General features: G+C 42.2%; 1 protein-coding gene across 11 annotated transcripts in view; it reads left to right on the top strand.

Annotated features, from left to right (window-relative positions):
* The window catches only part of TCF7L2 (transcription factor 7 like 2), a 174155-nt gene that overhangs the window by 136301 nt on the left and 12427 nt on the right, over positions 1-25427 (top strand). For 5 of the 11 annotated variants that reach the window (XM_066323570.1, XM_066323574.1, XM_066323575.1 and 2 more), the window contains exons 5-10: positions 10422-10554; positions 12637-12739; positions 15436-15522; positions 21372-21497; positions 22250-22409; positions 23157-23264. In XM_066323570.1, the coding sequence (XP_066179667.1) occupies positions 10422-10554; positions 12637-12739; positions 15436-15522; positions 21372-21497; positions 22250-22409; positions 23157-23264 (717 nt within the window). Of the gene's footprint in view, positions 1-10421; positions 10555-12636; positions 12740-15435; positions 15523-21356; positions 21498-22249; positions 22410-23156; positions 23265-25427 lie in introns of all 11 variants that reach the window. The other 6 variants (XM_066323568.1, XM_066323573.1, XM_066323572.1 and 3 more) reach the window with 3 other exon arrangements.

Below are 25427 nucleotides of genomic sequence, written 5' to 3'. Positions count from 1 at the left end.
AAATGTCACCTCAGTGTTACAATGACAAGAAAATACACTTTCCTTACAGCTCTCCCCCTAAGAAATTTGTTTTGAGGGATTTGACAATCTTGCAGATAAAGTGACTGCTTGCTACACTTAACTGATCATGCTCCCTCACGGCGGGCCGGCGTTTCCTCGCTGCATACAGTAATACCTGCACAACCTGGCTTGGAGTAGCATTGTCATTGATTTCCAAAGTAACTGCTTTTTAGCTCTTGTGAACAGACATACCTGCGTGGGGGGGTGGGGGGGGGGAAAGTCTTTTCCCCACTTCCTGGAAGGATGATGGTAAAGTGCTATATTGGAAAAGACAGGAGGCTTCTCTAAATTTTGATAACTGCAGCTGACAATTTAGAAATAAGACACTTCTCACAGCCAACATGACAGTGGATTTTGAGCATTCAGAAAACACCAGGCCAAAAAACTGGAGACATCTTGATCTTTTAAGACAGCTTTTCCAGTACTTTAAGTGAAGGGGGGGAGCGGGGAAAGAAAAAGAGAGAGAAAAGCTGCAAGGAAAATAATACAAAGCCAGCACAATTGGCATCTAGACAGTAAAGAAAAAAGTTTTTGAGGTTAACAGAAGGAAAGACAAAGCTGTTATGTACCCGAGGGATGCAATTTTAGTGGGAATGGAAGATTTGAGTGGTAAAGGAGGAGCGCTTGCCTCTGGGTTCTCTCTCTTCCAGCAGTTCGGCTGCTGGCATCTCAATTTGAATTGCTGGGTGAGTAGCACTTTCTGCGTGCGTGCTTTCCGTCTTGACCATTGAACTTCTGATGTGACTTCTCTCCCTCTCCTCCTCTCTCCCTCTCCTTCCCTTTCTTCCTGTGTGGAATCAAAAAAAAAAAAAGAAAAAAAAAAGGGGGGGGGAGTGTGTGTGTGGGGGGGCAGCGTGAGAAATCAAGCGAGCATCTCCAGCTGTGACCTTTGTTAGCGACATTGTTTTTATTTATTTATTTCATGGCAATCACCTTTTTTAGGAGGGGGAAGCGTGACTTTTCGATGCCGCTTAATTTGTCGGCGGCGGCGAGGGGCGCGCGGCAGAGCCGCTCTTGTCGCGACACAACGGTGCAGCGGGACAGTTTGTTGCACTCCTCCTCTGTGCCCTTCCCTCCGCCTGGGTTTGGGGTTTGCTTGGGGCGGGAGGGGGGGAAAAAGGGATTTCTTTTTTTTTTTTATTATTATTATTATTTTTTTCCTGGTGGATCCAGGGTGGGATCTGGGTGTGTTGGCGGGGCGGTGTTTCGGAGCCCGGTGTGCAGCAGGTTTTCGGGGGCTGATTCCTGGCTGCTGAACAATGGTTAGCAGCGAGGGAGAGAAGTGTGTGCGCGTGTAGAGCTGTGTTACATCTGCAGTCAGGCAGTCACACAGTGACCATGACATCACTAGCTTTTCTTCTCTTTTTTTCCTTTGGGGCGGAGGGGGCCACTTCAAAGCTTTCTTCAGTTCAGTACGATATTTCCTAAACTCTGAAACCATGAAGGTAAAAATGTTTGGGTTTTGGGGTTTTTGTTTTTTTTTTTCTTAAAGGAAGAAAAAGTTGGTTCGTAGCAGGGCACATACGTTACAGTTAAGGGGGTTTGGTGATGGAATGGTTTAACTCTTGTCATACACGAAACGAGATTTCTCGTTTTAATTATTAAAAATAGTACATAGTACTATTTATTGGGTGCTTTTGATCCTGTGTTTGGTTGACAGTTAAATTTTCTGAATTCTTCAGAAAGCTCAGCTGTAGTGTGAAAGGTAAAAATTTTAGGGATGCTGCATAAGAATTATTTTTCCCAGGGATAAAGGAGTATGAAAAGTAAGACCGAACGCTGATAAATATGAGGTAACACATGCTTTTTAATACAGTGGTTCTGTGTTTGTTGTCAGAAGTCCAGGAGACTCTCTTTCTCCTATTATTATATGTTACAGAAGGCAAAGCTACCCCTCAGCCAGTTTTGTGTATTACTCGTACTTGTACACAGAAAATAGAAACTTACTGAGGAATTCTACAATGCATCACATTTTCACTGCTGGTTTTATGGAAGTCTGGGGTTTTCTGCTGTTTCCTTTTCTAACTCTGCCAGACTTGCTTACAGAATCCAGGAGGAGGATTTCTGTCACTTCAGTGTTCTGTGGTACCTTTGCCTCGTTAGCTTAATTGATTTGTTTTCCTTTTCTTATATAAAACAAGGGATAGCATTCTGTAGAATTTGTCTGAAATGAATTAATCTAAAAGAACAGTTATTTAGATGTTTCTTCTTTCGCTGCGTGTTGTTGCATATGCAGGTTTTGCAAAACTGGTGGGGAGATCTCACAAATATTTTGCCTGTAGAGGAATTTTTTTTACTGGGACTTGGGGCAATAGGCCTGACAGCACTGTGTAAATGTGCCTGTTACTTTTCTTCTGAAATACTTGCAAGGTGTTTCAGTTCTGATGTGCATTTAACATAACATTTTAACGGAAACTTTTTTGAATTTATTCGAGAAATAATTGTTCTGGACTTACTTAATAATTGCATCGCTTAATTGTGCAGCATGTAATGTTTTTAGCATATAATAAAATGAAAACCGTTTTTAGAGCCTTGTTATTTGTTAAGGGATTTAATGTACATTTGCTGCTTATATTGCATATTGGTGTTGAGCACTGTTCACTGTGAATGCTGCGTTTTAAAAAGCTGTGTTGAAAACTTGTCTTCGTATCTCAAGGCATGTATGTGCATGGTAGTTTTTTAATAATGCTGTTATTACTGAAATTGCCAAGTAAAAGAAGATTTAGGCATACATGCTAATTTTCTTTCATTTCTTGCAGTTTTTTAACAGCCTCACATTCAAGTTCTTGCTTTAGACAGAAATCACAGATACCCTAATAAAAATCAGGAGCTATTTTTCCTACAGTATTTGTCTGTCTAGTGCTGAAATAAGTGGTTTATAAGCAAGAATTACAGCTGTTTATAATGAGGCAGATCAGAAAATGTTGGGCAGTAAGTCAAATGGCATGACTAGATATTCACACAAAAGCATTTAATAAGGTCTGTTGGGGCAATTATAAGGACTATTTTGCTTATATTTGCTTTTCTCTCTGCTTCTTACCTTCTCTTAAGTTTTGTGCTTGTGTTACTGCTCTGTGCCTCTCCCATTCCTACCCTATTTGTGTTCAGGACCATTTTCCAAAGACCTGCTTTGGTTTCGCCCACCTCTCTTTGCTTAGTGGCTGTGCATCCAGTGCACCTTGCAGTGGTATGGCTTAGCAAAAAGGTGTTTTAAAGTTTTAATGTAATATATGCCAAGTGGTTTTGGTTTTTTCCTTGCTAGAATGTACAAAGGCTTTCCTGCTCTGCAGAGATGGTATCTGTCTAGTAATTAAAACTAACTGAAGTATGCGAAGAAAGCATCAAGTATTTGTCACATTGGGGAAGAAACTACCTCTCCTTTTGTAATGGAAGAAAGAAACCTGGGCACTTTATTACCTGAAACTTGATGGGACTGAGCACTACCTTGTCCTCTTGGTATGGGAAAATCCACCTGTTGATCAAATCATCTCTGATTTTGATACTCAGGGTAAGGCTTGCCTGGATACATGCAGGCCGTAGTTCTGGGCTATAGATGATGTTACTGTAAATTCATATGGCAAGGTCAGGCAGAGCAGGTGAGCAGAGTGCTTTCTCTTTATTAGTGAAACCTTAAGAGAATAAGTCAGGTAAAATCTAACTGTTGTAAATGTAATTCTAGCGCTGCTGAAGGATCTTAAAATATACACTTGTGTAGCAGGTGCTTGTTTGGGTCTGACCTGACATTAGAATAACAGCACTATCCAAGAATGCAGCACTTAATTTGTATTTAAAACCCCAAGTTTCTTCTTTTTTTTTTTTTTTTTTTTTAACTTAAAAAAACAAAAACAAAAACCCACCCCAAATACCATAGCAATAAACTTACAGCCCACCACGACAGCTTTGAAAGCAGAGTGTGAGCACACTTAATAATGTTTTACCACTGGTGTGTTTTATCCTCCTGCATCGGAACTAACAGGCAGTAATTAGATAGCTAAACCCCAGTCCTTCCCCTTGTACACTAGAGGATTTGGCGTATGCTAATTGTCACCAGATCATTTCACATAATTGCCTTTTGGCGAAATTAAGTGGAAATTTCCTGAACATCTTAAATCTTCATTTCCCCACCCCCTCCCCTCAGTACCTTCGCTCCCTGACAGGAAGGATGTGGAAAAATGTCAAGCACGATGGCTTGACAATATTCAGGGGGACACTTCATCAGACTTAAAGGGGGGAAAAAAACGAAATGATTCTTTTCATGAATGAATTGCTGGACACTTAGAGCCAGGAAGCTGATTTTGTTGTTTTGTCTGAGAGACTGCTAATAACAGACCATGAGGTTTTGTTGGAAAGCCAGCATTTCTTGCAGGAGCAGGTAGGCATTCACTGGCCTGGGAGGTGGTTGAGGGAGAGGGGAAGAAACTGAAGGCTGCAAAAGTGTGTTTGTGTGTGTGTGTGTCCCCATTTTATTATTTTATTTTATTTTATTTTATTTTATTTTATTTATATATTAAGGGTAGGGCAGTGGGGGTTGTTCAGGGGTTTGGGGGGGCTTTTTTTAAGCCTCTGCTTGGGGAGGGTATTGTCCCAGCACATGGTTGTCAGTGCCCCTGTCATCATTTGTGTGAAAGAAGAAAATGAGCCTTTTTTTTTAGCAGGGTGAGTTGTGATTATCAATGGAGGCCTTGTCTCCTGCTACAATGGGCAGTTAGCTTAGGGCAGGACCTTAGGCAGGAATCAGCTACATTAAACTGAGAAAGGGCTCAGGCCACTGTATCAACCATAAAGGAGCAAGGGGAAGTGGTTTTCAGGACTGCTTAGTCAGGTGTGAAAGCATCCTTAGAAAAATAAACTGTGACTCCACTAGCTAAACAGAGCTGGGTAAAATTAAATCTTTGATTTTTTTTTTTCAGGAAATACTTCATTACGGGCATTGAATTTTTATGCTTGGGAAGGGAATGAGTACCCACATATAGCTGGTGGGTTTGGTTGGCTTTAGCTTCTCAACCCAAATGGTTTGAATTTCCTTGGTGTGATTTGGGATGCCACCCAGAGTGGCTACTGATGTGGGTGATCCCCAGGGGTGCAGTGGTGCTCACTGGTGCTCTGCTTATTGATGCTCTGCTTTGGGTGATGGTTATTCTGCTGGAAATTGAAGAATATTTCAATATTTGCAGCAATGTTTTGGGATTTCCCTTTACTTGCAGCCTAATTTCCTGATTTGTGTGGGGCATCAGGGTGGTGAGGGAGTGAGTATGGTATAAGGATGTCGTTCCTAGGCAGAATCAGGGAGAGATCAACCTTTAGAAAAAAAGAAACTATTTTTATGAGCATCTTTGGAACTGCAGAGCAGTTCAGGAACATCTGTTAGCATTTCACTGGCCACAGTCAGCAATAGCATCATCTGGAATATACAGAGAAACGATTTATCAACCTATTTTTTAGTGTGAACTGATATTGAATGGTACTCCTTGCTAAGCCCAGGGAGCAACTCCAGGAGGGCCTTCTAATTCGAGACCACTGTCGACCTGCATCCACCCTGGAGGAGGAGAAAAGGCTGACAAACCCTCTTCTGTGCTGCTTTTGTTTTATTGTGTTAGGCTCATAAAAGCACTTGCAGGGCCCATCTTTCTTCAGCAGAAAAGGAGAGCAGTGGGGAAGAGGAGGACGTGGCAAAAAGACAGGCGGAGCTCTAGCTCCATTTGTTTTCGATGTCTCCTGATTAATAGGTTTTGAGGAGGATGGAGAGCTCTCATTGCCCTGGGGGTGGAGGAAGGGGCCGGGGCTCTGGGTGCCAGCACCTGCTCGGTCCCTCCTGTGCTGTGCTCCCGGTCGTGGGTGATTGAGGGGCTGCAGCACCTCAAGCCTCACAGGGCTTTAAGGACATTTAAAAAGCCACCCAAGTCAGGGACATGGGGTGCAGCTGCAGGGGCTATGCTGGCAGCTACTGGAGTTTCAGGCTGGATTGGTGCAGGAGCATCCCTCTGCCCTGCCCTTGGGATGCCCTGGAGAGGAGTCAGAGGCTGAAGGCTTTGGCTGCTGTGATGCTGCCGTGGTGTGATGGTTTGTTTTCTGCCTGGGTGGCTTTTTGTGCAGACCTGCCTTTACTAACCCCACGTTATCCTGGTGAGGGCATCCTCTGGTGTCTCTGGCACGGCTTTTTCTGCCTTGGAGTTGATACTGTGTTTTTATTACCGAAGCCAAACAAGCCATGAATTTGCAAGCAGAAATTGCAGTAGTAAACTCTTCCTGTTTAGAGGTTGGTTTCTCTTTGTGTGCTCAACAATACAGCGTTTCATCTTGTGCAAGTCTTATGTTGCTTTCAGAGACTTAGGAACTATTGATTTATACAGCATGTATTAACTTCTTCAATAAATGGGGAGTATTCATCAGTGGGGTGTATTAAATTGGGCTGTATATGCATAGAAGCATCTTTCATCCTGTTAATGAAATGTCCTTACCATGCAACAAAGACTAATACACAGCAATTTATACATACAATCCCCTGCAGTTTAAATCTGAAGTTCAGATACCTTTTTTTGTTCCCTAAAGGCACCTATCAGAACTTAGTCTAAGTAGATCTCAGTACTCCTCGCAAACATTTATCAGTCCAAAATTTGTTGTGGTTTTGGTGTGGGAATTTTTTTCATCCTAGAGCTCCATTATTGTTTAAACTGATCTGTGTTTAAGCACTCCCAGAAGCATTTCAAATTCATATAGAGAGATTTAGTAGTAGAGCCCCTATGGGGACAATTTCCTCTGGTTGCTTCAGGCAGCAGTTATCAAGAAAAGCAAACTTCTCATGTTTTTTTGCAATTCTTTACCATGCCCTCTAACCTAACATATGAAACCTCAGCTTTCAGTGGAGAGGGGTGATTTATCAGCAGAGGACTTAGTAGTTCATAGATGCTGGGATTCCTCTTTAGAAATCTCCCCTTGTTCTGTCCTGTTACCACATGCCCTGGTGCTAATCTGTGTGTGCCAGTGCAGTTCCCTTTCCCATGCCTGACAGAGCCATAAATGGAGCTCTTCAACTTGCCAGAGAAACCCCTGCATCTCACAATGGCTCTTAGCTTAAAACTGCCCTTGATAAAGTGCTCAGAAACATATATTGGAGAATATTGCCTTTTGCAGGGGGATGTTTAAAGTTATTTAATAGGTGTCTCCTATTGATGGCTTCTGTGGTTTACCTTTCATTGCCAGTGGATGGGGTTAGGACCACACTTGTTACTCAGGCAGAGCTCCCATTGGCTTCAAAGGAAGATACATCTGCAGGATTAATCCCACTCTTTCCCAGAGAGTGCTTTATTTTTTTCTTTTCCAAGGAAGCTTAGTTTACTTCAGGAATGGCACTTTTAAAGAGCAGCTTGTTTAGCATATTATGCATGTTTAGCTTGCCGTGCAAATTGTGTGTGCTGTTTTGGGGGAGTTATGGTCCCTTTCCCCAGCGTGTGCCAAACAGTGCAAAACAGAATGGAAACCTGTCCCTGGGTAGTAGTACACGTGCAGACTGACTCGCTGGGGGAAGTGGATCACACTCCTCTGTCCCAGAGAGCGTATTTTTGAGCATGTATATGACAGTTTCTCCATCTCCCCTGGTAAATTATCCCCCCATCTCTGCCCCAGCATCACCAGAGTGGCAAAAGAGTATCTTACACCTTTATATGAGTGGTCCGCTTGAGTGCATGGTAGTCACCTAAACAAAAATTACTTACTGGTGGAAAAATTTGCAGACTTTAGGTTCAGGCTCTTAGTTGTTGTTTTTTATTTGTTTTTCCTTCTGTTTTTTATTTGTCTCTGAAAAATGCTAAGTGAAATACATCATAATTTAGCAGTTATTCTGTTTTCTGGCAATATTGTAGGTGGTCCTGGTGTATCAAAGCAATGAGTGGTGGTTTCCCACAGTTTACATGTGACCCCCTATGGTACATCTGGCTTTGGTGATGGAGCCATGTCAGTCCAGCTTTCTCTCACGTTTTGTTTCTTGTTTGTCGGCTTAAGTCTAATGACCCTCTAATGTTATTCTACTTATTTTTTTAACTAACCAGCTCCAGTTTCTGTGAAAATAAGCTCTCTGTGGAAGACAGCCCTTAATGTCTGTCATGGTCTGGGTGAGGTTTACAATGATGCGAGCGTAGAGCTGGGAGAGCACAAAGCTACAGCATGTATTAACTTCTTCAGTAAATGGGGCCACACTGTGGGTCACCTAACAACAGGAGTTCCTGCAATTCTTGGCCAAAAAAAATAGGTTGTATTGGAAATGATAATTTTTGTAAACCTCATCAACTGGTCATTTGGCTTATAATGTCATATGTTGTTGAGTGGATGCCTGCTACTTTGTATGGTGTGAAATATAATTTGTTAGGTGAAGCCCTTGCCAAAGCTTTCAGTTACTTTTGGGCTGCTTAGGTTAGTTCACTTGAAAGAGAGCAGATTTGGGGTTAGAGCATCTCTTTCAGCATTTTGAATTTGGAGGGCCAAATCCTCATATCTCCTCTGACGTGAAACCATTATGGATCTGTGTAGCCAAAAGTTGTCCTTGGCTGTTCAGCTGGCAGAAGCTCTGACCCACAATCCAGCCAACACAACATGCTGTAAATCATAGCACTGGCTGTAGGGACCACGTTCTTTCCTGGGTGGTGGCCACTTGACATGGGAGTCCCCTGTGCCAAGTGCTTGGTGGTGGAGAGGAATCATCCCACGTAAAGGGTGGCAGAAAGAGATTAACATGGTGAAGAACACAGGAGAAGTTGTGGAAAGCACAAGTACAGCTCTTGGCTGGCTTCTTTTGGATGCACACTTTTTTTCTGCAGGTTACCAAAGCAGTGAGCCCAAAAAGCCACGTATGGCAGGGGCTGGGGGAGCCAAAGGGGCTTCACTTGGCCAAAGCTTGGTAGAGGGACTTCTTGTTTATTCAGGGAAGACAGATGTTTCTTTTCCTCCTTGTTCCCAGCTTGTCTTCCCTCTTCCTTCCCCACAGTCTAGAAGCTCATTCCCAAGGAATAATTCAATTATTTTTGAAATGCTTTTAAGTGAAGCCCAGAGCGTTGTAAGCCAGAGCAGATAATAGCAATAGCTTGTCTAAGGTGGCATGGTGAGGGTGTGTGGATGTGTTTAGGGGTGCTGGGGAGTGAGCAGAGGGCTTGGAGCCATCCTGGAGCAGGAGGGTGAGCAGGAGAGTGCTGGCAGACCCTGAACAGCAGCGGCGCTATCGCGGCCACCGTGGTATCACTGCTTTATTTTAATGTGATTCCTTTTACTTGATGTTAATGCAAGTTGTTCCTTACTTAAAGTAATAAAAGGAAATGAAGACACATTCTAAAATGAAACCTGACTCTAATCCATTCATCATCTAATACCAGCCTCTTTATCTTTGCTGGTACCTAATCTGGTTAAATGTCCCTGTTGTAGGATTTTAGTGAAAATCCTCTATGGGGAATAGGGTTTTTTGCAATTGGATTACTCGCAGTAAATGGTCCAGCGGTTCAGCTGGTTTCAGCTTAATTTTTTCTTTGTGATCTTGTAAGGGTAAGTTACAGTTCAGCCTGCTTTTTTCTTTCATTCATTCACTCTTTTTAAAATTTTTTTTATTGTTGTTGAGAAAAAGATTTTTTTTTCCCCCCAGAGCTAGGAATGTGATGGGGAAAATCTCATGATATGTGCGTGATTATTGCCCCTACAAGGGTGTTAATTTCAATGGCTTTATCTGGGAGGTTTTGCCATTATTTATATAGCTGAATATTTTAGTAGCCTAATTAATCAGTATCCAGTTTCCATTTATTAGTGCTCTCTGATGAATTGATGATTAATCAGCTCTTCTAAAATATATATATATAAAATATGCAGGTGATCGCTTGTCAGCTTAATGCTTGCTGATGAAGGGAATACTCCAGCACTACAAAGGCTTTTTATCTGGAGTATTTGCAATGAGCAGTAAAATGCAGAACTGAGAGTGAGGACAGGAAGGGGAGAGGAAAAGACCTGCAGGTCAGTGAGCATTTGGGTCTCTCGCTAATTAAATGGGGGACTCTCTCAGCCCCTCACTGAGGAGTCTGCCTGCATCTTGGAGGTGAAGCACAAGATTATAAAATAAAAAGGAAAAATTTTAAAGAGTTGCTGTTGCTCCATACAGGAGCATGACAGGTCAAAAAGATTAAAGAACCTCAACAGCAGGGAAAGTGTGTGAGGAGGTTTTAAACCAGAGGGTGGGAAAACTGCAAGGGTGACGCCAAGAAGGGATCTGGAAAAGTTTGAGGATCGTGTTGAAATCCTGGCTGCTCAGATTTTTGTACATCGTAGCTCTTGCTGTAGTGGGGGGGATGCCCAGCACTGCTCTAACAGCGTTAACCTTTTTCTCCTGACAGTCTAACAAAGTGCCAGTTGTGCAGCACCCACACCATGTACACCCTCTTACGCCGCTTATCACATACAGCAATGAGCACTTCACACCAGGAAACCCTCCTCCACACTTACCAGCTGACGTAGATCCCAAAACAGGTAGGTGGGAAGTATTTTGGGGTTTCTTGTGAGAGGGAGTGGGTGGGTCTTTCCTTTTTGCGCATTAGGGGAGAGGAGTGTGGGAGAATGGATTTCCCATGCTGGAGCACCAAAGGAGGCATGTAAAATGTTAAACCCAGACAAAATACTTTCTTTTTAAGCCAATTAGCCTTCAGAAGGAAACCTACTGGGTGAATTTTCATAGAGCTTCTGCAGGGTGACACCAGAGTTGCATGTGTGGGGTCGCTTGCAGGTGTGTTTCTTTGCAAGCATGATACCCCACCTGGTAGCTGGATCTACCAGTGCTTGGTTTGCATGCATGACCCAGAGAATTAAACATGTACATTCTGTGATCTGCACTTACAAAATTGCAGCTGGAATTTTAAAGGTGGTGGGTCATGACCGGTTTCAAAATGAATCTCTTTTAATTCCCCAAATCCCATTGTTTCTGTGTCAGGAGTTCAGCCATTTTTCTTCTATAATGTTGAATTTTCATCCACTGTAAGTACTTAGCTCCAGCTTTACACTTGCAACTCTTTTCCCCAGTGTAAGTCTACCTAACTCTAAGTTCAGCCTGAAGGGCACTCTGCTTGAATATAGAGCACCATGTAAAACCCTGACTAGATTTATTGGTGTTACAGAGTAGAATTTACATGTTATTCTAACTTTTTAAGACTCCCTTTTTAATCTGAGGTCCCAAAGAAGTCAAACAGTGTCAATCTGGCTGCAGTTCCTAGTGACAGTGGTTTTGGTTTTGTTAATCCAAACCCCATTCAGTTAATTGGGAAGTTCATCAGAAACAGAACTGGTGTCAGAGGAATCACTCTGTGTCAACCCTAACTTATGCAGATAATTTGTGTGAACTCCAGCCCTTGAATGAGGCTGTGCATTAGCTGGTTTTCACTCGCTATGCTTCAACTGGGCCCCCCTTTTAATTGTGCTTAATGCTGATTTCACATGGCTTGAAAGGAATCCATCTTGCCATCCCTGGGTATTGCAAGTGAATGGCATAGTCAACCTCTCATTTAAATAATGGTAGTACAGGGAATAGCTTTTAAATGGTTATCGTAAAACATATGATTAACGTCTGTAGACTGTTTACTTTTCTTCTGTGAACATTCTTTCAAGTGTGCAAATAGCTCACTGGATGGTTAAAGCCCAGTTAATCTGTTTGGGTTTTGTAATGGAGAAAAAGCAATGTCTGCACGAAAATGTCACACAAGGAGATTTAATTTAGAGATTAAAAGCTTCCCAAGTGACTTAAAAAAATAGTTTTTAGCCCTGAATACAGTACCCCTTCTTTTTAATGCTCTCTGTTTTAATATTGCTTCTGCTGTGTAATTGTGCCCTGGCTTGTTAATTGAAAGATCCAGCTTTGTAACCCTTACTCCTCTGAGTAATTCCTTTTTGCTCTTAAGGTGAGGAGTGTTAATATTTAAGGCTTGTGTCTGGAGCTGGGTTCTGCTTTCCGAGTAGGAACTGCACCTCACCCAGAGAGGATGGATGGGCTCTCTGTCCTGCCCTGCACAGCCTCAGCATCTGCCCCTGGTTTTACCAAGCATTTCCAGGGGCTCTCAGTTCCACTCATGGTTTCAGAAAAGGTTTCCTAGGTTTGCTCAAAAGCAAACGTAATTTACAATTTTAATGACTTTTAAACTTGTTCTAGAGATTACTTTGGAATAATGCCATGTTGTTGAGTACCCAGTCAACACATAGGTAGGGCCTGTGGTCTTTTGGCTGACTTTGAGACTAAAGTAACCATGAAGTTGTTACAGGGTCCATCTTTCTGGTGAACATTTAAGAGAGTATCTAGTACATCACACCAAAATTGTATCTGAGACTGCTAAATTCTAAATAACAAAAATAATTATCTCTGACTGGAGAGGTGACTGAAGGAGTGAATAACATCATTTTTTCTTGTTTAAAAAATAAGAATGTGAAAAAGCCTTTGAAAACCCTGAGGGAAGGCACAAACACTGTAATAAAAGTAAATCAACAGAAATTTTGAAACATATGTGGGTTTTATATTTTATTTATTTTCACATCTCAATACTGACGCTGCTTTATGTTCCTCTTCTATAGGAATTCCAAGGCCTCCACATCCTCCAGATATATCTCCTTATTATCCATTATCACCAGGCACTGTAGGACAAATCCCCCATCCGCTAGGATGGTTAGTACCACAGTAAGGAGTTCCATTTTTTTAATTTCTTTTTTTCTTTTTCTGATGTGTAAAATTTATGTAAAAATACATGTGTGTGTGTGTGTGTGTCTGTGTGTCCATGCATGTGTGTTTGGATTGGGATGAGTTTGTTTGCCAGCTGCCATTTCACTGAGTGTTAAGAATTTACCCACCTCATGAAGGTTAATTAAAACTTATGCCAGGTCATGTGGTCTTAAACAAACATGAGCAGTTGGACAGAGCTTTGCATGTCATCCCAACCAGCTGACAGCTCATGAAGCATGAATTTTTAAACCCTTCTGCAGAAATGTCCTTTTCTTGTTATTGCCCTTACACTGCATCACATGAGTTTTTCTCAGATTTGTTTTCTGGGGGCTCAGGGTGGTTCACACAGACACTTTTTTTTTTTTTTTTTTAATAGGGCCATCCTCACTACAAATTTGCAATTTTGAATTTCATTTGCCTTCTCTGTTGAAAACCCTTTCGTTTTTCTTGTGAAACAGTAGAGCTTTACATCAGCCAGTGAGCAGCATTCCTAGTTGAGATGTGGCTGGGCAGTTGGCAATTGGCATCTGAGGAATGGAATTTTAAACAAGAAAAAGGAATTAGTTTACTTTAAAACTGGCTAAGAAAAAAGCAACAGAATGTTAGTTTGGGGTTTTGTTTTCTTTTCAGCTCCTCAGATCCCAGTTGCAGAGCCTTGCTTGGTATGAGGCTCCTAACAGTAATTGAGTCTTTTTTTTTCCTTATGTTGCCATCTCTCAATAGGTTTGCAATACACTTAAGCACTGCCTAAGCCTTTTGTGTATTATATTTGATTTAAATGCTTATAAAATCCATTTGTATTGCTGGATGTAACAGTTCTCTGCATTATTGATCAAGACTGTTACCCTGTTCTTCTCACATAACAGGCCTCCTCCATTTTGGGGTGATCATATTTCTTATAGAGGTGAATTGCCTCAAGTTCAAAATAGTTTGCTCCTGCTTTAGGTTGTTTGGCCAGCTGTGCTAAAAGCCTCTCCACAAGTTTGCCCTCCATGAGGAACTGGAGTTGACAGCCCACAGGAGAGCAGGGCAGAGCAGGGGGTCACCACATATCCCCAGGTCTCAGGCAAGGAGAGGTGGTGGCATCAGAGGGCTTGGAGACCTTTCTCAGGCACAAAAGTGTTGATGCAGGAGAGCTGGAGCTTCTGGCCATTCTGCCCTTCTTTGTGGGTGGTCATGCAGCTGTTTTGGATATTTGGTGGGTTCTCCCACCCCGAGGGTGAAGCATGTCCAGCACCTCTCTGGTGGAGGTTGCTTCTCCAGAAGAGCACATCATGAGCAGAAGAAAAACCCAAAGCACTGGTCCCTGAAATCTAAAATTCCTCCTTGTTTGTGGTGATTTATCTTTTCCAAAGGACACCCTGAGCAATTGTAGACATGTGACCTCTTTAGCTCAAGTTTGCACAGCAACAGCTTCAACATTTAAAACAAATACACTTAGTTAGTGCCAAAAGTCAGTGACATGAAAGACATGAGAGCACAGGGAAGAAATTCCTCACTGTCCCTGACCTATACCCCATTGCTCATCTGTATGTCTGTATGGTGCAGACACAGATTTGTCCTCCTTGGACCTCATGCCATGGCTGCCAAAGCACATGAATGAAGCCACGTGTGGCCAGCTTCACCAGACAGGTGCTAATGGCTTCTTCTCTCTCAGGACAACTCTGTCATCCCCACTGCTTCAGAACAAGTCAACACCATGGTGTGCTTGCCTACCCACAGCTCTTACAGCTTCTCTCAGTGATTTTTGTTGAGGGGCAACACCATTACACTGGCTTTTGCTCTAGGAGAGTAGCATGGCCAACTTCACGGAAGTAACCCAAGATTTTCATTTCCTCTCTCCTTGCCACTTGCACTTCACCATCAACTTCCCAACCCATCTGTCCTCCACTATGCCAGTTTCTGGCATAGTACCCACCCCAAAAGCATCCTGCCCAGTCAGATGATGTATTTGAAAGACAGATGAAACGAGCTAGCCAGCACAGACAAACCTCCATCAGAAAAAGTTGTGTGTCTTTCATGAGGATGCTGTTTTGCATGTTGCTGTATTTTTTAATTATTGTAATGAGGTGTGATTGTCTATTGGTTACCCACAATACTTCTTGGGGACTCTCCCCCGGTAACTCTTGTCAACACTTGTTAATCTGACAAAAGGCTACAAATTAAGCTCTGTTAATTTAATGTTTTCTCACCGAGATCTAAATACCGAAAGAGGCCCAAAGCGCAACTGAAGTCCTTTGATTCACTGTACTTTATTTTGGTATAAATTTACATTCATTATTGTTTTCCTTTGGATGTGTAGCCCTCAATTAGTGTGATGGCTCCATTAAAGCAAGCGAGACTTCGCCTTTAATTATTACAACAAAACACCTAGTTTCAGCTTGGGGAGAGGGTCTCTATTGACATAAGCAGAGGTTATAAAATTTAATTAGCCATTCCTATCAGATTTATGGCATTCAAATTGTTCTGTGTTTCTTTCCTTTGATCCTTGCTGTACAATCCCCAAGATTTTTGTTCTGATCAAATGAGAATAAAGCTTACTGTGCAGAGAGAAGTTTTTTGTTGTTGTTCTTTTTTTTTTTTTTTTTTTTTTTTTTTTTTCCCAGCCCTTTTTCCCTTTCTCTAATTCTCTCTTTCCCTTCTTTTTTTGCCAGGCAAGGTCAGCCAGTGTACCCAATCACGACAGGGGGTTTCCGCCACCCTTACCCAACAGCTCTGACCGTCAATGCTTCCATGTCAAGGTGAGTTCAAATACTGAGGTCCTGAATCGAGAGCAAATGTAGCTCCTCCTCCTGCTCTCTGGAGGAGAGCATTTCATCTAGGCAGCAGATTTCTGAAAGCACTTTAGTTAAACATCCATCCTTAGCTTTTTGGTGGGGTGGAGGAGAGGGCAAGGGTTACCTTCCCATGTGAGGAGAAGCTGATGTCCTAATGCTGTCATTGGGCCTCAAGAATTTATTTTAGAGGGAGGAGTGAGGATCCACCTTTAAAAGCCAAACTAAGTGAAAGAGCTGGGAGGATGTAATGTTGAAAAAGCAAGGATGAGAAGTCATGATAGCCTTTGCTTTCTCCATGGCCATCAGCCAGAGCAGTGCTGTGTGCATGGGAGGGAAGGCTCAGGAGGGAGGAGGGCTGCTCCTCAGCAGAGTTGGGAGGAAGGTTATTGTGCTGTGTTTTCCCCTCCTAAAGCTCCAAACACTGATAGTCAACATAAAAGGGCCTGCCTGACCCTCAAAAGCTTTAGAAGTATATGTTTCTCCCCCTCCCTACCTCCAATTAATTCCATCTAATTTTCCAGGGACTGCTAGTTTTATTTACAAACTGGTTGGCAGCACTATGTTTAAGTAATCAGTAATTGCTCCTAATGATAGTTTTATTTTCTGTTCATCTGATTTTCAGCCTGGTTAATTAAATCGGTGGAAGTTTAGACTTTCCTGATGGGCTGAAACAGCTAATCCATTTTGATGATGGCACATAATTAAATTAGCATGCATTACATAGCAAGGTTCCACATCTCTTCCCTGCTCTGTCCCTTCCTCTCCATCTCTGCAGTTTAATATGTGAACACTGGTGCACATATTGGGACATCTTAGATAGATGATCTAAGGAGGAAAAGGCTGGTGAGAGCTGGGGGGAAGCACACCTCATTGAGAAGTGGAAATCTGTACCTAGGGCTCATGAATTAAAGGGTGGGAAAGCAGTATGGTGTGTGCTTTAGATAAATAAATAAAAACCTAAAAATTGAAATTAAAATGCTGGTCCAGCAAATAGACAACTGGAAAATCAACTAAAAAAAAAGTGTAGTCCCAGCAGAGAAAAAAAAACACTAGGCTAGGCAAATTTGAACAATGGTTCCCTCCCCTTATTTAATCTTTTTTAATATCTGTAAAAGACTTGCAGGCATGGTGTGAGGCAAAGTAGAGCTTGATTTAGTTTAATTATTATTAGAGAGGCTAGTCATTTGAGGGAGGGGGGAGATGTGGAAGCAGGGGGGGCTATATTCCCAAGATAGACTTTATGAAAGGTATCTAGTTAAAAAGAGTACACAGCAAATTAAATACATTATTGTGGTAATGGGACGACAGAAGTAGAGGTCTATTATACTTATGGCAGTTATAGGAAATGTAGGCTCCTTGCCCTGTTCTAGCACATCCTTTGATATTCATTCCATTCAGCAGCAGGGCCAGGACTTCTCAGAATTAAGTGATGGGTCATTATACTTTAAACACCATGGAGAAGCCTAGATTGGCAATTAAACAGCACTTGCTGACACTCGCTTGTGCCACCCTGTGACCCCCTTTAGATTGAGTTGTTGGAGCTCGGGGCCCTCAGCCTGCTAAATTGGTAGCAGGCACTTCTCCTGACGAGGGCTGGCTCTGAAATCTGCCGGCTTCAAAGGGAGCAAGATCATGTATAAACCATAATGTGGGTGCACCGTGGCTCAAAAAATAAGGCAGGAATAGATGAAATGTTACAAGTGCAAGGGGAAAATGAGAGAATAATGACAAATCTAATGCAACTCAAAGCAGAATTGTTGCACAGAAAAATGCATCCCACTGCTTGTGCATAAAATCAAGGCAGGCAGATGACATCCAGTTAACAGAAACATGTCAACAGTGAAGTAAAGTGAGAGTGAGTAAGAGAGAAGCCCCTGAGACAGCCAGGAACAAAAAATTAGTTGTCCTTAACAAGTTAAGACTCATCATTATATTCTGGCTTGGAGCCATAAAAGGAGACAGTGGTGTATAATGAGCTGCTTAGAATTTTTAGGGTGTTTATTGCAATTCATGGAATACTTGTCTAGAGAAAAAAAATCTGGTGGATGTCTTAGGCGAAGGTGAGGGGTGTGCATATACACAGGGAGCTTTTCTTTTTGTCTCTGACAGAAGCCCCTGCGTGTGCACATGCTCAGGCACACGTGCAGGGGGAGGAATAGATTTAAGGTGTTTACCCTTTGTTTCAGCCCAGAAACTTCTCCTCTGGTTTCTTGTAGATGGGAACACCCTCTGGGCAAGCTGTGCTCCCATACATGGTTTCAAGTATGTTTTCCCATGTCAGCCTGGGCTCAGCAGTGGGACAGCCCTTGTCCAGGGTGGTCAGGAGATTCTTGGCTGTGCCCAGGCTGCCCTCCAGACACAGTGCTCATTGCTGGCCCTGGGCAGCAGCCCTGCAGGGCCCTGCTGCAAGCCCCTGCTGCAAACCTTGCCTTTGCCCCAGCAGTGAAGTCAGCACAGATCTCAAACCTTACCCCTCCATCCACAGTTTTCCAGAGCCTTCCTTCAAAAGTCGTTCCCATCTTTGCCTGCATTATGGCATAGATCTTTGGAGCCTGTAGTACTTCCCAAACTTTAGTTCCCTAAGCTTAGTAATTACTGTTCATTAGTTAGAGTGCACTTATGAATAGTTTATAAAAGGTTAATGGGTGACTAATAGTGATTTTTCATAAATGGTTTAGACTATTAAGGTATTGTCTTCAGGTTGTTTTAACCATTTACAACTCTTTGTTGTTGCTTGTAGACTTGCCACCCTCACATTGTATGCTTGTAGCATGCCTGTAACGTCTCTTGATCCTTCATTACCCCTCTGTAATATGCCTTTAAGGTAAAATGAGACAGGGCTAACTGAGTGATGGGCAAACAGAGAACCCACTATGAAAAAACAACTGCTGTGAGAGGAAATCAGGAAATAATTTAGCAGAATTACACCAGACAAACACTGCACAGCAGTTAAGTGGTGGCAGTGGAAAATACCTTCTGTAATTGAAATTTCAGGGGAAATTCACTTTTGCTGAATGTAATTACTGAAGTTGGATTGTAGCCAGGAAGTTAAAAATTAACACTCTTCCCCCTGCTCATGTTGCCATATGAGTGGCTGTCTGCATGGAAATGAGCAGACACTCAGACTTTGGGCTGAACCCTCATCCCACCCATGGAAGTCCATGGGATTGTGAGAACAGCTTTGGGTTCTGGAGCATGTTTTTATAGCCCTAAACATAAGAAAGGGTGTGTAAGTCCAATAGGCAGCCTTGTGGATTGGACAGGTTCAGTATGAAAAAGTGAATGGTCATTGGTAATGAACACAGGAACATAATGTCCCTCATGGAAACAGCAACCCTGGAAATAACCACTGAGCTGCAGCTGCCTGATGATGAAGGCTGCTGTCTCTGGAGTTTAGAGTCCAGTGAGTAAAATATCCCAGCTGAAGTCAGTGGAGGCTTTGCCATCCTTCAGGCTTTCACACAGCGTGTGCATGTTGCGCTCTGCACTCAGATTTTCTCCCTGCTGGTACATGCCCACTGCCCTCCACACTGAGCCCTCCTGTCAGACCAGCACAGCTCTTCCTGCCTGCTCTGTGAAGGAAGGCTTTTCATCTCCATCTTCATGCTTCATTGTCCCCTTGTCTCTGGCCTAGCCAGCCCCAACAGCATAGTCTTCTCTGAAACACTGGATCTTTTCTAGGACAGTCACTTGATAGGATGTGTCTCAACCTTTTATCACTGTGCTTGGACTGCTTTCAGTGAGGCCAGTTTTTTCCGCCGGTTTTATTTTTGCTCATGTTTGTTAGTTATTTTAAAAAATCCAACTCATACTGCCAGTTTTTATTTGCATTGTACTGTGTCTGAAGGTCCCAGGTGCTGTGTGAACAAATTTTAGATATGTCCAATCAAAATACATACACATGGAAGTAGAGAGAGAACAGAAAAAATAATACAAAGGCCCAGTTTATGTCTTGCTGATGGTGAGCAGATCTGTGACAGAACTGGGACAAGGATGCCAGTCTCCTTTGCAGCCTTGACATTGTCTTCTGTTCTGACCTACCATGAACCAAAGTATATCCTCAAATGTGTGCTTCTCTCCCAGCTACTTTTGTCAGAGAGTGGGAAGGCACTTGGACAACCCACTTGGAGATTTGTGTCCGTGAGTCTTTAGCAGAAGTAGGAATGACCATTTTGCTGCCCATTCTCCTCTTCCCTTGCCATCCCACCTTCCTGCCTCCCTTCTCTCCATGCCTTTGTTCGTGAAGAGCTGCAATTATCTACAACTTGAACAATTTCACATTCTCCCTGTCAGTCCTTGCTCTTCCCACCACTGCCTTCAAAGACAAAATAGTTCTGTCTAATCACTCTGAGTACTACCAGCTGATAGACAAGATCCTCAGAGCTTGTAGTGGACAGTGCTCTTGTTCATGAAAGTACTTCTGTGTCGTCTTGTGAATGTAGAGAATGTCTAGGCAGTCACAGGGGATGGGATTGTTAAGGCCAGTACTGGAATTTCTAAGAGAGGAGATAAAAAGATAACCTCACTATATTTCTGTTGCTTATACACGGTGATATCCATGGTATATCACCCCATTTTAAATCCGGTTGGATAGGAAAAAATCATTGTATATTGATGAGAGAAGAAATAAGTATTTATCCCATTGAATGCTTAATAATCTTGGGTTGTTTTACTTGGATCAGATTGTTGAAAATCTGGGATGAGAGTGGGGATTTGCAGTGAGAAAAGCCCTTGCCAGATCACTTTAATTTTGGTGTTTTGAGGAAAGTAACTTCTGAAACATAATTTTGGGCTAGAATCCATTCCCTGGAAACCTGTTGACTTCAGTGGGAGTTTTCTAAGGGGAAGGCAGTCAGTCATGCTCTGCTTTCCTTATTCACTGCAAAACCTTTCTGAGACTGTTGAGAAACAATGATAAAAGTCAATCCTGCTTTTGAGAAGTTCATTCATCTCTGTTAAAATGTAAAAAGTCTGAATGATTGTGCCATGTTTGTGCTGTGATCCCGACCAAGCAATTAGATTCATGCAGATTGCATATCCCTCTGAATCCACTTGCAGGACCGGGATCTGTCCATGTATATGACCATAAACCACAAAGCTGACAGCATTTTTTTCTCTTCAGAAAGGCTAGAATGTTAAAGCCTTTCTAGGTTACTTTAATGGATCAAAAATCTCACAATATCTTCCACCTTCTGTTAAAGCAATGTGGCTCAGAGATTTATTAGACACAAATAAGTATTTTCTTTTGCTCCATCAACAAAATGTAGCTAATGAGGCGTCTATAAGTATTATCAAAAATGCGTCTAGAATGTGTTGGCATTAATATTTTATTTTGCTGTCAATATAGAATAAAAGATGTCATCCTAAATTCACAACATGATTCAAAACTACAAAAATTGATTCCTTGGCTGCCACACATAATTTCTTAGCAAAGAAATGGATGGACTGGTGGATTTTGTTTCAGGTAACTGAAATTCCACCTTCATACAAGTTCATCCAGTTGAATTTGCCTTTTGTTAAAGATGTTAAAAATCACGATGTCTCGTGTCAGTAATGATAATGAAGGGGAAGATTGGCTTTAATGACATTAGAAGAGTCATTATGTTTAATTTATTGCTAATTAATGCTGCCAGCTTTCATATGCTTTGTCTAGCTGTCATGTGCTTGTTATACGCCAGTTGGGGGTTTTTTTGGTGTTGGTGGTTTTTTTTTGTTTTTTGTTTTTTGTTTTTTTTTTAATTTAATGTGTGTACACATCCCTCCCCATTCATTCATTTTTATTCTGACGATTTACACAGCTTTCTCTCCTCTAGGTTTCCTCCACACATGGTCCCGCCACACCATAGTTTACATACAACTGGAATTCCTCATCCGGCCATAGTCACACCAACAGTCAAACAGGAATCTTCCCAGAGCGACGTCGGCTCACTCCACAGCTCGTAAGTTGTTGCTTCCCCTCTCTCCTCTTTGGGATACCCAGAGCATCCCCTGTGCATGCTTGTAAAAAGGCTTGGGTTTGTGATGTTTTTACTGGGAAATATTTTTTCCTCCTTCTTTTTGCTTTTCTGTTATAATTCATTTGAACGTGGTTTAGCTGCCAAAGTGTGTAAAAATGATGGTAGCAGTCTTTGAGTCATTCTGTGACATAGGCAAGTAGTTAATAATTTCACCTGTTTCAATGAGGAAGTGGAATTTTCTTGACTGAGATTCAAGTTTCTTGACCAGTTTCTCTATTACTCAGTGCCTAGTTTGAAGCCTTGAGATAACAGATGCACCACAGGAGACAAAAAAAATTGAACATAAATGGCTTCTTCAAAGCTGCAGAGAGCTGGTATCAAGTTTAGGTTTGAATTGACGAGAGCCCATTGATGATGGGGTGTAATTATTTCCCCTACTGTCATGCTCAAGCTCTGCCTGTGAGCCCATTTTTCTGGAGCCCATTTCCTTCCAAGGTTTTTGTAGGGGCTCAGAGGGTACTCAGTGATGTTGCATAAACATGAGGTGAGTTTTCTTGTAATGCTCTTAAGACTGTTCCCATACAGCAGCCAGGGTGTAGGCTCTAGAGAACCTTCTGGTCCTCTTCCTAGAGATTGCTGAGAATTAATGCTAGAGAGATTGAGGGGATTAATTTAATAAACTCACAAGGGGTTCTCACTGTGAGGTCTCTGTCTGTTGTATCTTTACTCTTCAGAAAACATCAGGACTCCAAAAAAGAAGAAGAGAAAAAGAAGCCACACATAAAGAAACCTCTTAATGCATTTATGTTGTATATGAAGGAAATGAGAGCAAAAGTTGTAGCAGAATGCACGTTGAAAGAGAGCGCAGCCATCAACCAAATCCTCGGTCGAAGGGTAGGTAACAAGGGACAAGCACAAGCAGGGCCTGAAGCTCGGTAGGATTCACACCTTTTGAATCCCTGTGTTTTTCTGCTGTTGTGAAAATGGATAGGGAAACTGCTAAACCAAAGGCCTTGGTATGTTCTTTTTCAGTTTTTGCAGGCACTTCTTGCCAGTGGGGTCATTCATGGGGAAGAGGAGGAGTTAATTAATAGCAGTGTTATTTCATTATCCATTTCCATGACCGGTTGATGAAAAAATCTTTGATTTTTATTTTGGCTTAAGTTAGGCAGAAAAGTAAATGGGAAATGAAAAACCTTTGAGCATACTACCAGTATCAGCACCTGTGAGAGCTAGAAGAGGGGACTGGGGAAGTGGCATTGGGGAAGAAGGTCTCCCAGCTCCAATCAGGTGTAACTGATTTCTGGCTCAGGACAAGTGATTCAGCTTCTGGACCATCTCTCCTGCTGTCTGTTTTTGTTTAGATTTCTTAATTCTCCTCTCTCAACAGGAGACAAAGGGGTTGAGTGCATGTAAATGATTAGTTGTAGTTGAGTTGAATCAACTGCAGTTATAATCTGGAGTTGTAAATAAAATACGAATGTCAGCATGCCAGATCATCTGTTTTTATCTGTTTTTAATGAAAATCGATTCCAACTGTATTTATGTGTATAAATAACACACTCTGCTGTTAACATGCTTTAAAAAACCCCCAACCTCTGGTGCTTTTTATTTTGTCTTTTTGTCTTCTCTCCACCCCAGTGGCACGCGTTATCCAGAGAAGAGCAAGCGAAATACTATGAACTAGCAAGAAAGGAGCGACAGCTTCACATGCAGCTGTACCCAGGCTGGTCTGCGCGGGATAACTATGTAGGTTCCTATGTTGGTGGAAACTTTTTTATTAGTAGAGCTTGTAGAAATGTCTGTGTGACCTGCTGAGCTACACATTGCACACAAGCACTCCATGGAAAGCCTCAGGACCCCAATCTGGTAACGGCAGTGGGCGCTTCCCTCAGCGATACCAAAACTACTGGGGGGTAATTCCCAGCCCTCCACTTGGAAGAGGCTTCCTGGCTTTGACTAGTATGGGGTTAGAATATAAGGATATCAGTACAGCTCTGTGAAAAAAATCTTCCCTTCACTTTTGCCAGCATCTAGAAATGCTGTTTGGCTTGCTGGTCATTTTGAATTTCATTTTTGAAAACAAAATTAAAAGTCCACCTAGTATGGCTCTTCTTCTTTCCACTAAAAGAGATAAATAATTAGTGTCTTGTGCTTATCTGTGTGAGAGTGTAGTAGACAGTGGAGGAATGACTTATCATAGCTTCAGAGAAGGACTGGCAAAACAAAGAGCATTATATTTTTGAAAGTCTTACTCTCAAGTGGGGTTAAATTAATTATTCCACACTGAACAGTTTTGTATTTTGTTTATGTTTTCTATTTCATGCCCATATTACCTTTTCTTTCCCCCTACCCTCCTCATTTTTAAAAAGTATATTGGAATTCACAATCAATTCATGGATTGTTTTTAAAATTGATTCCTCCCTCTACTTTTCGGGAAGCCGGTTTTCGAGCTAAAAGTAGTAGAATTTTTTGTCTGTTAAAAAGCATAAGGGCAGCTTTATAACCCCTAGTACTATATAGCTCCTTCCATGAAGGGTAAGCAGTGCAAATGGTGATAAGTGTTTGCAAGCCTAAGCCCATAAATTCTTGACAGATTTGTGGATTGGTGAGAGCTCTAAACCGTTTTTAATAGGATTATAGCAGCATCCTGATTTTTTTTAAGTTAAATAAAAATCACTAAAACTTTCAAGGTCCCTAACTCTGTAATAAACCCTGTTCTCTGCTGTCTAGTCACTCTTCCCTGCAGGGTTGGGGGCTAACAGCTCTAAAATTGATGCCAGGTTTGTGTAGAGTTACACATTACAGTTTTGTTGAATTCTACCTCTTCCATCCCCATCATCATCACTGCCTATTTTACCATCAATATTCTATTTTACTGTATATGACAATACTTCCCTCTGTGAATCTGCATTTTTATGTGTGTGGGTGGGAGGAAGCCAGTTCAGAGTCTGCAGTGAAGCCAGGAGAAGCAGCAGCAGCTCTTTACACTCTTTTGCCATTTCAGTGGTGGAGAATACACATGCTCACTTATTTAGCAACATGTACTTAAGGACATTTTTTTTAAATCCTTCTGTTTTCCTGATCATCTTTTCTTTCCACTGGCTCACTCTCTCTCCTTGGTCATTACAGGTATTACCTGTGTGTACTCAGTTGTCCTTCTAGCTCAAAATATTCTTGATTCTGTGCTCCTCAGAGGAGACGTTTATTAAGCCTGATGAGGCACAGCTCCTGCTTAGCCCATTTTCCTTCCCGTTTCAGCACAGTCTGGCCTGAGCCTGTCAGACCATAGGCTCAGGGTAATTCCTCAGCACTGTGCAGTATCGTCTTCTTGGGTGTTCAAAAGGGAGTATAGGCTCGACTGAGGTTTCAGGAATGCTCATTCTGCACAGTGACTGTGCCACCGACAGATGGGCATGTACAAAGCCTCAGTGTTTAGGACCTTTTACTTTTGTCCTCACTGTGTGAACACTGAGAAACCCTTTCTTCTCAAGCTAAAAAGGACAGGATGAGAAAGCCAGTGCTTTCCCAGCGGCTTGATGCTGTACCCCCAAGTGACCTTCAGGGGGAACCTTCCTGCCTGAGGAGAATGTGGTACCTTTGCATCATCCACAGGATTTATTTATGTCTCCTCTCCTGGTCCATTCACAGCTCTCCTGAGTGCCCCTCCTCCCGCAGCCGGTTGTAGGGTCTTGAGCCTTTCACACGTCTAGCAGGGGAGCGATTTTGGGCTGCTTGAAGTGGTTAAATTGTTAAGCACCTCACATCAGGCTCAAGGATAAGGCCAGCTGTAGCCCAGGTCTTCAGAGACAGGAGCAGAGCATTCAGGAAATGCAGCTTTCAGCCTCGTGGCTTGTTGGTGTCACAAGGCACATTGCCTCTTCCTGAGATCTAATATAAGATGTTTAGCAG

Source organism: Sylvia atricapilla, chromosome 8 (genome assembly GCF_009819655.1).
Source record: "Sylvia atricapilla isolate bSylAtr1 chromosome 8, bSylAtr1.pri, whole genome shotgun sequence".
In the NCBI taxonomy this organism is placed as follows: Eukaryota; Metazoa; Chordata; class Aves; order Passeriformes; family Sylviidae; genus Sylvia; species Sylvia atricapilla.
The sequence above is the reverse complement of the archived record's forward strand: the minus strand, read 5'-3'. Positions and strand labels throughout refer to the sequence as shown.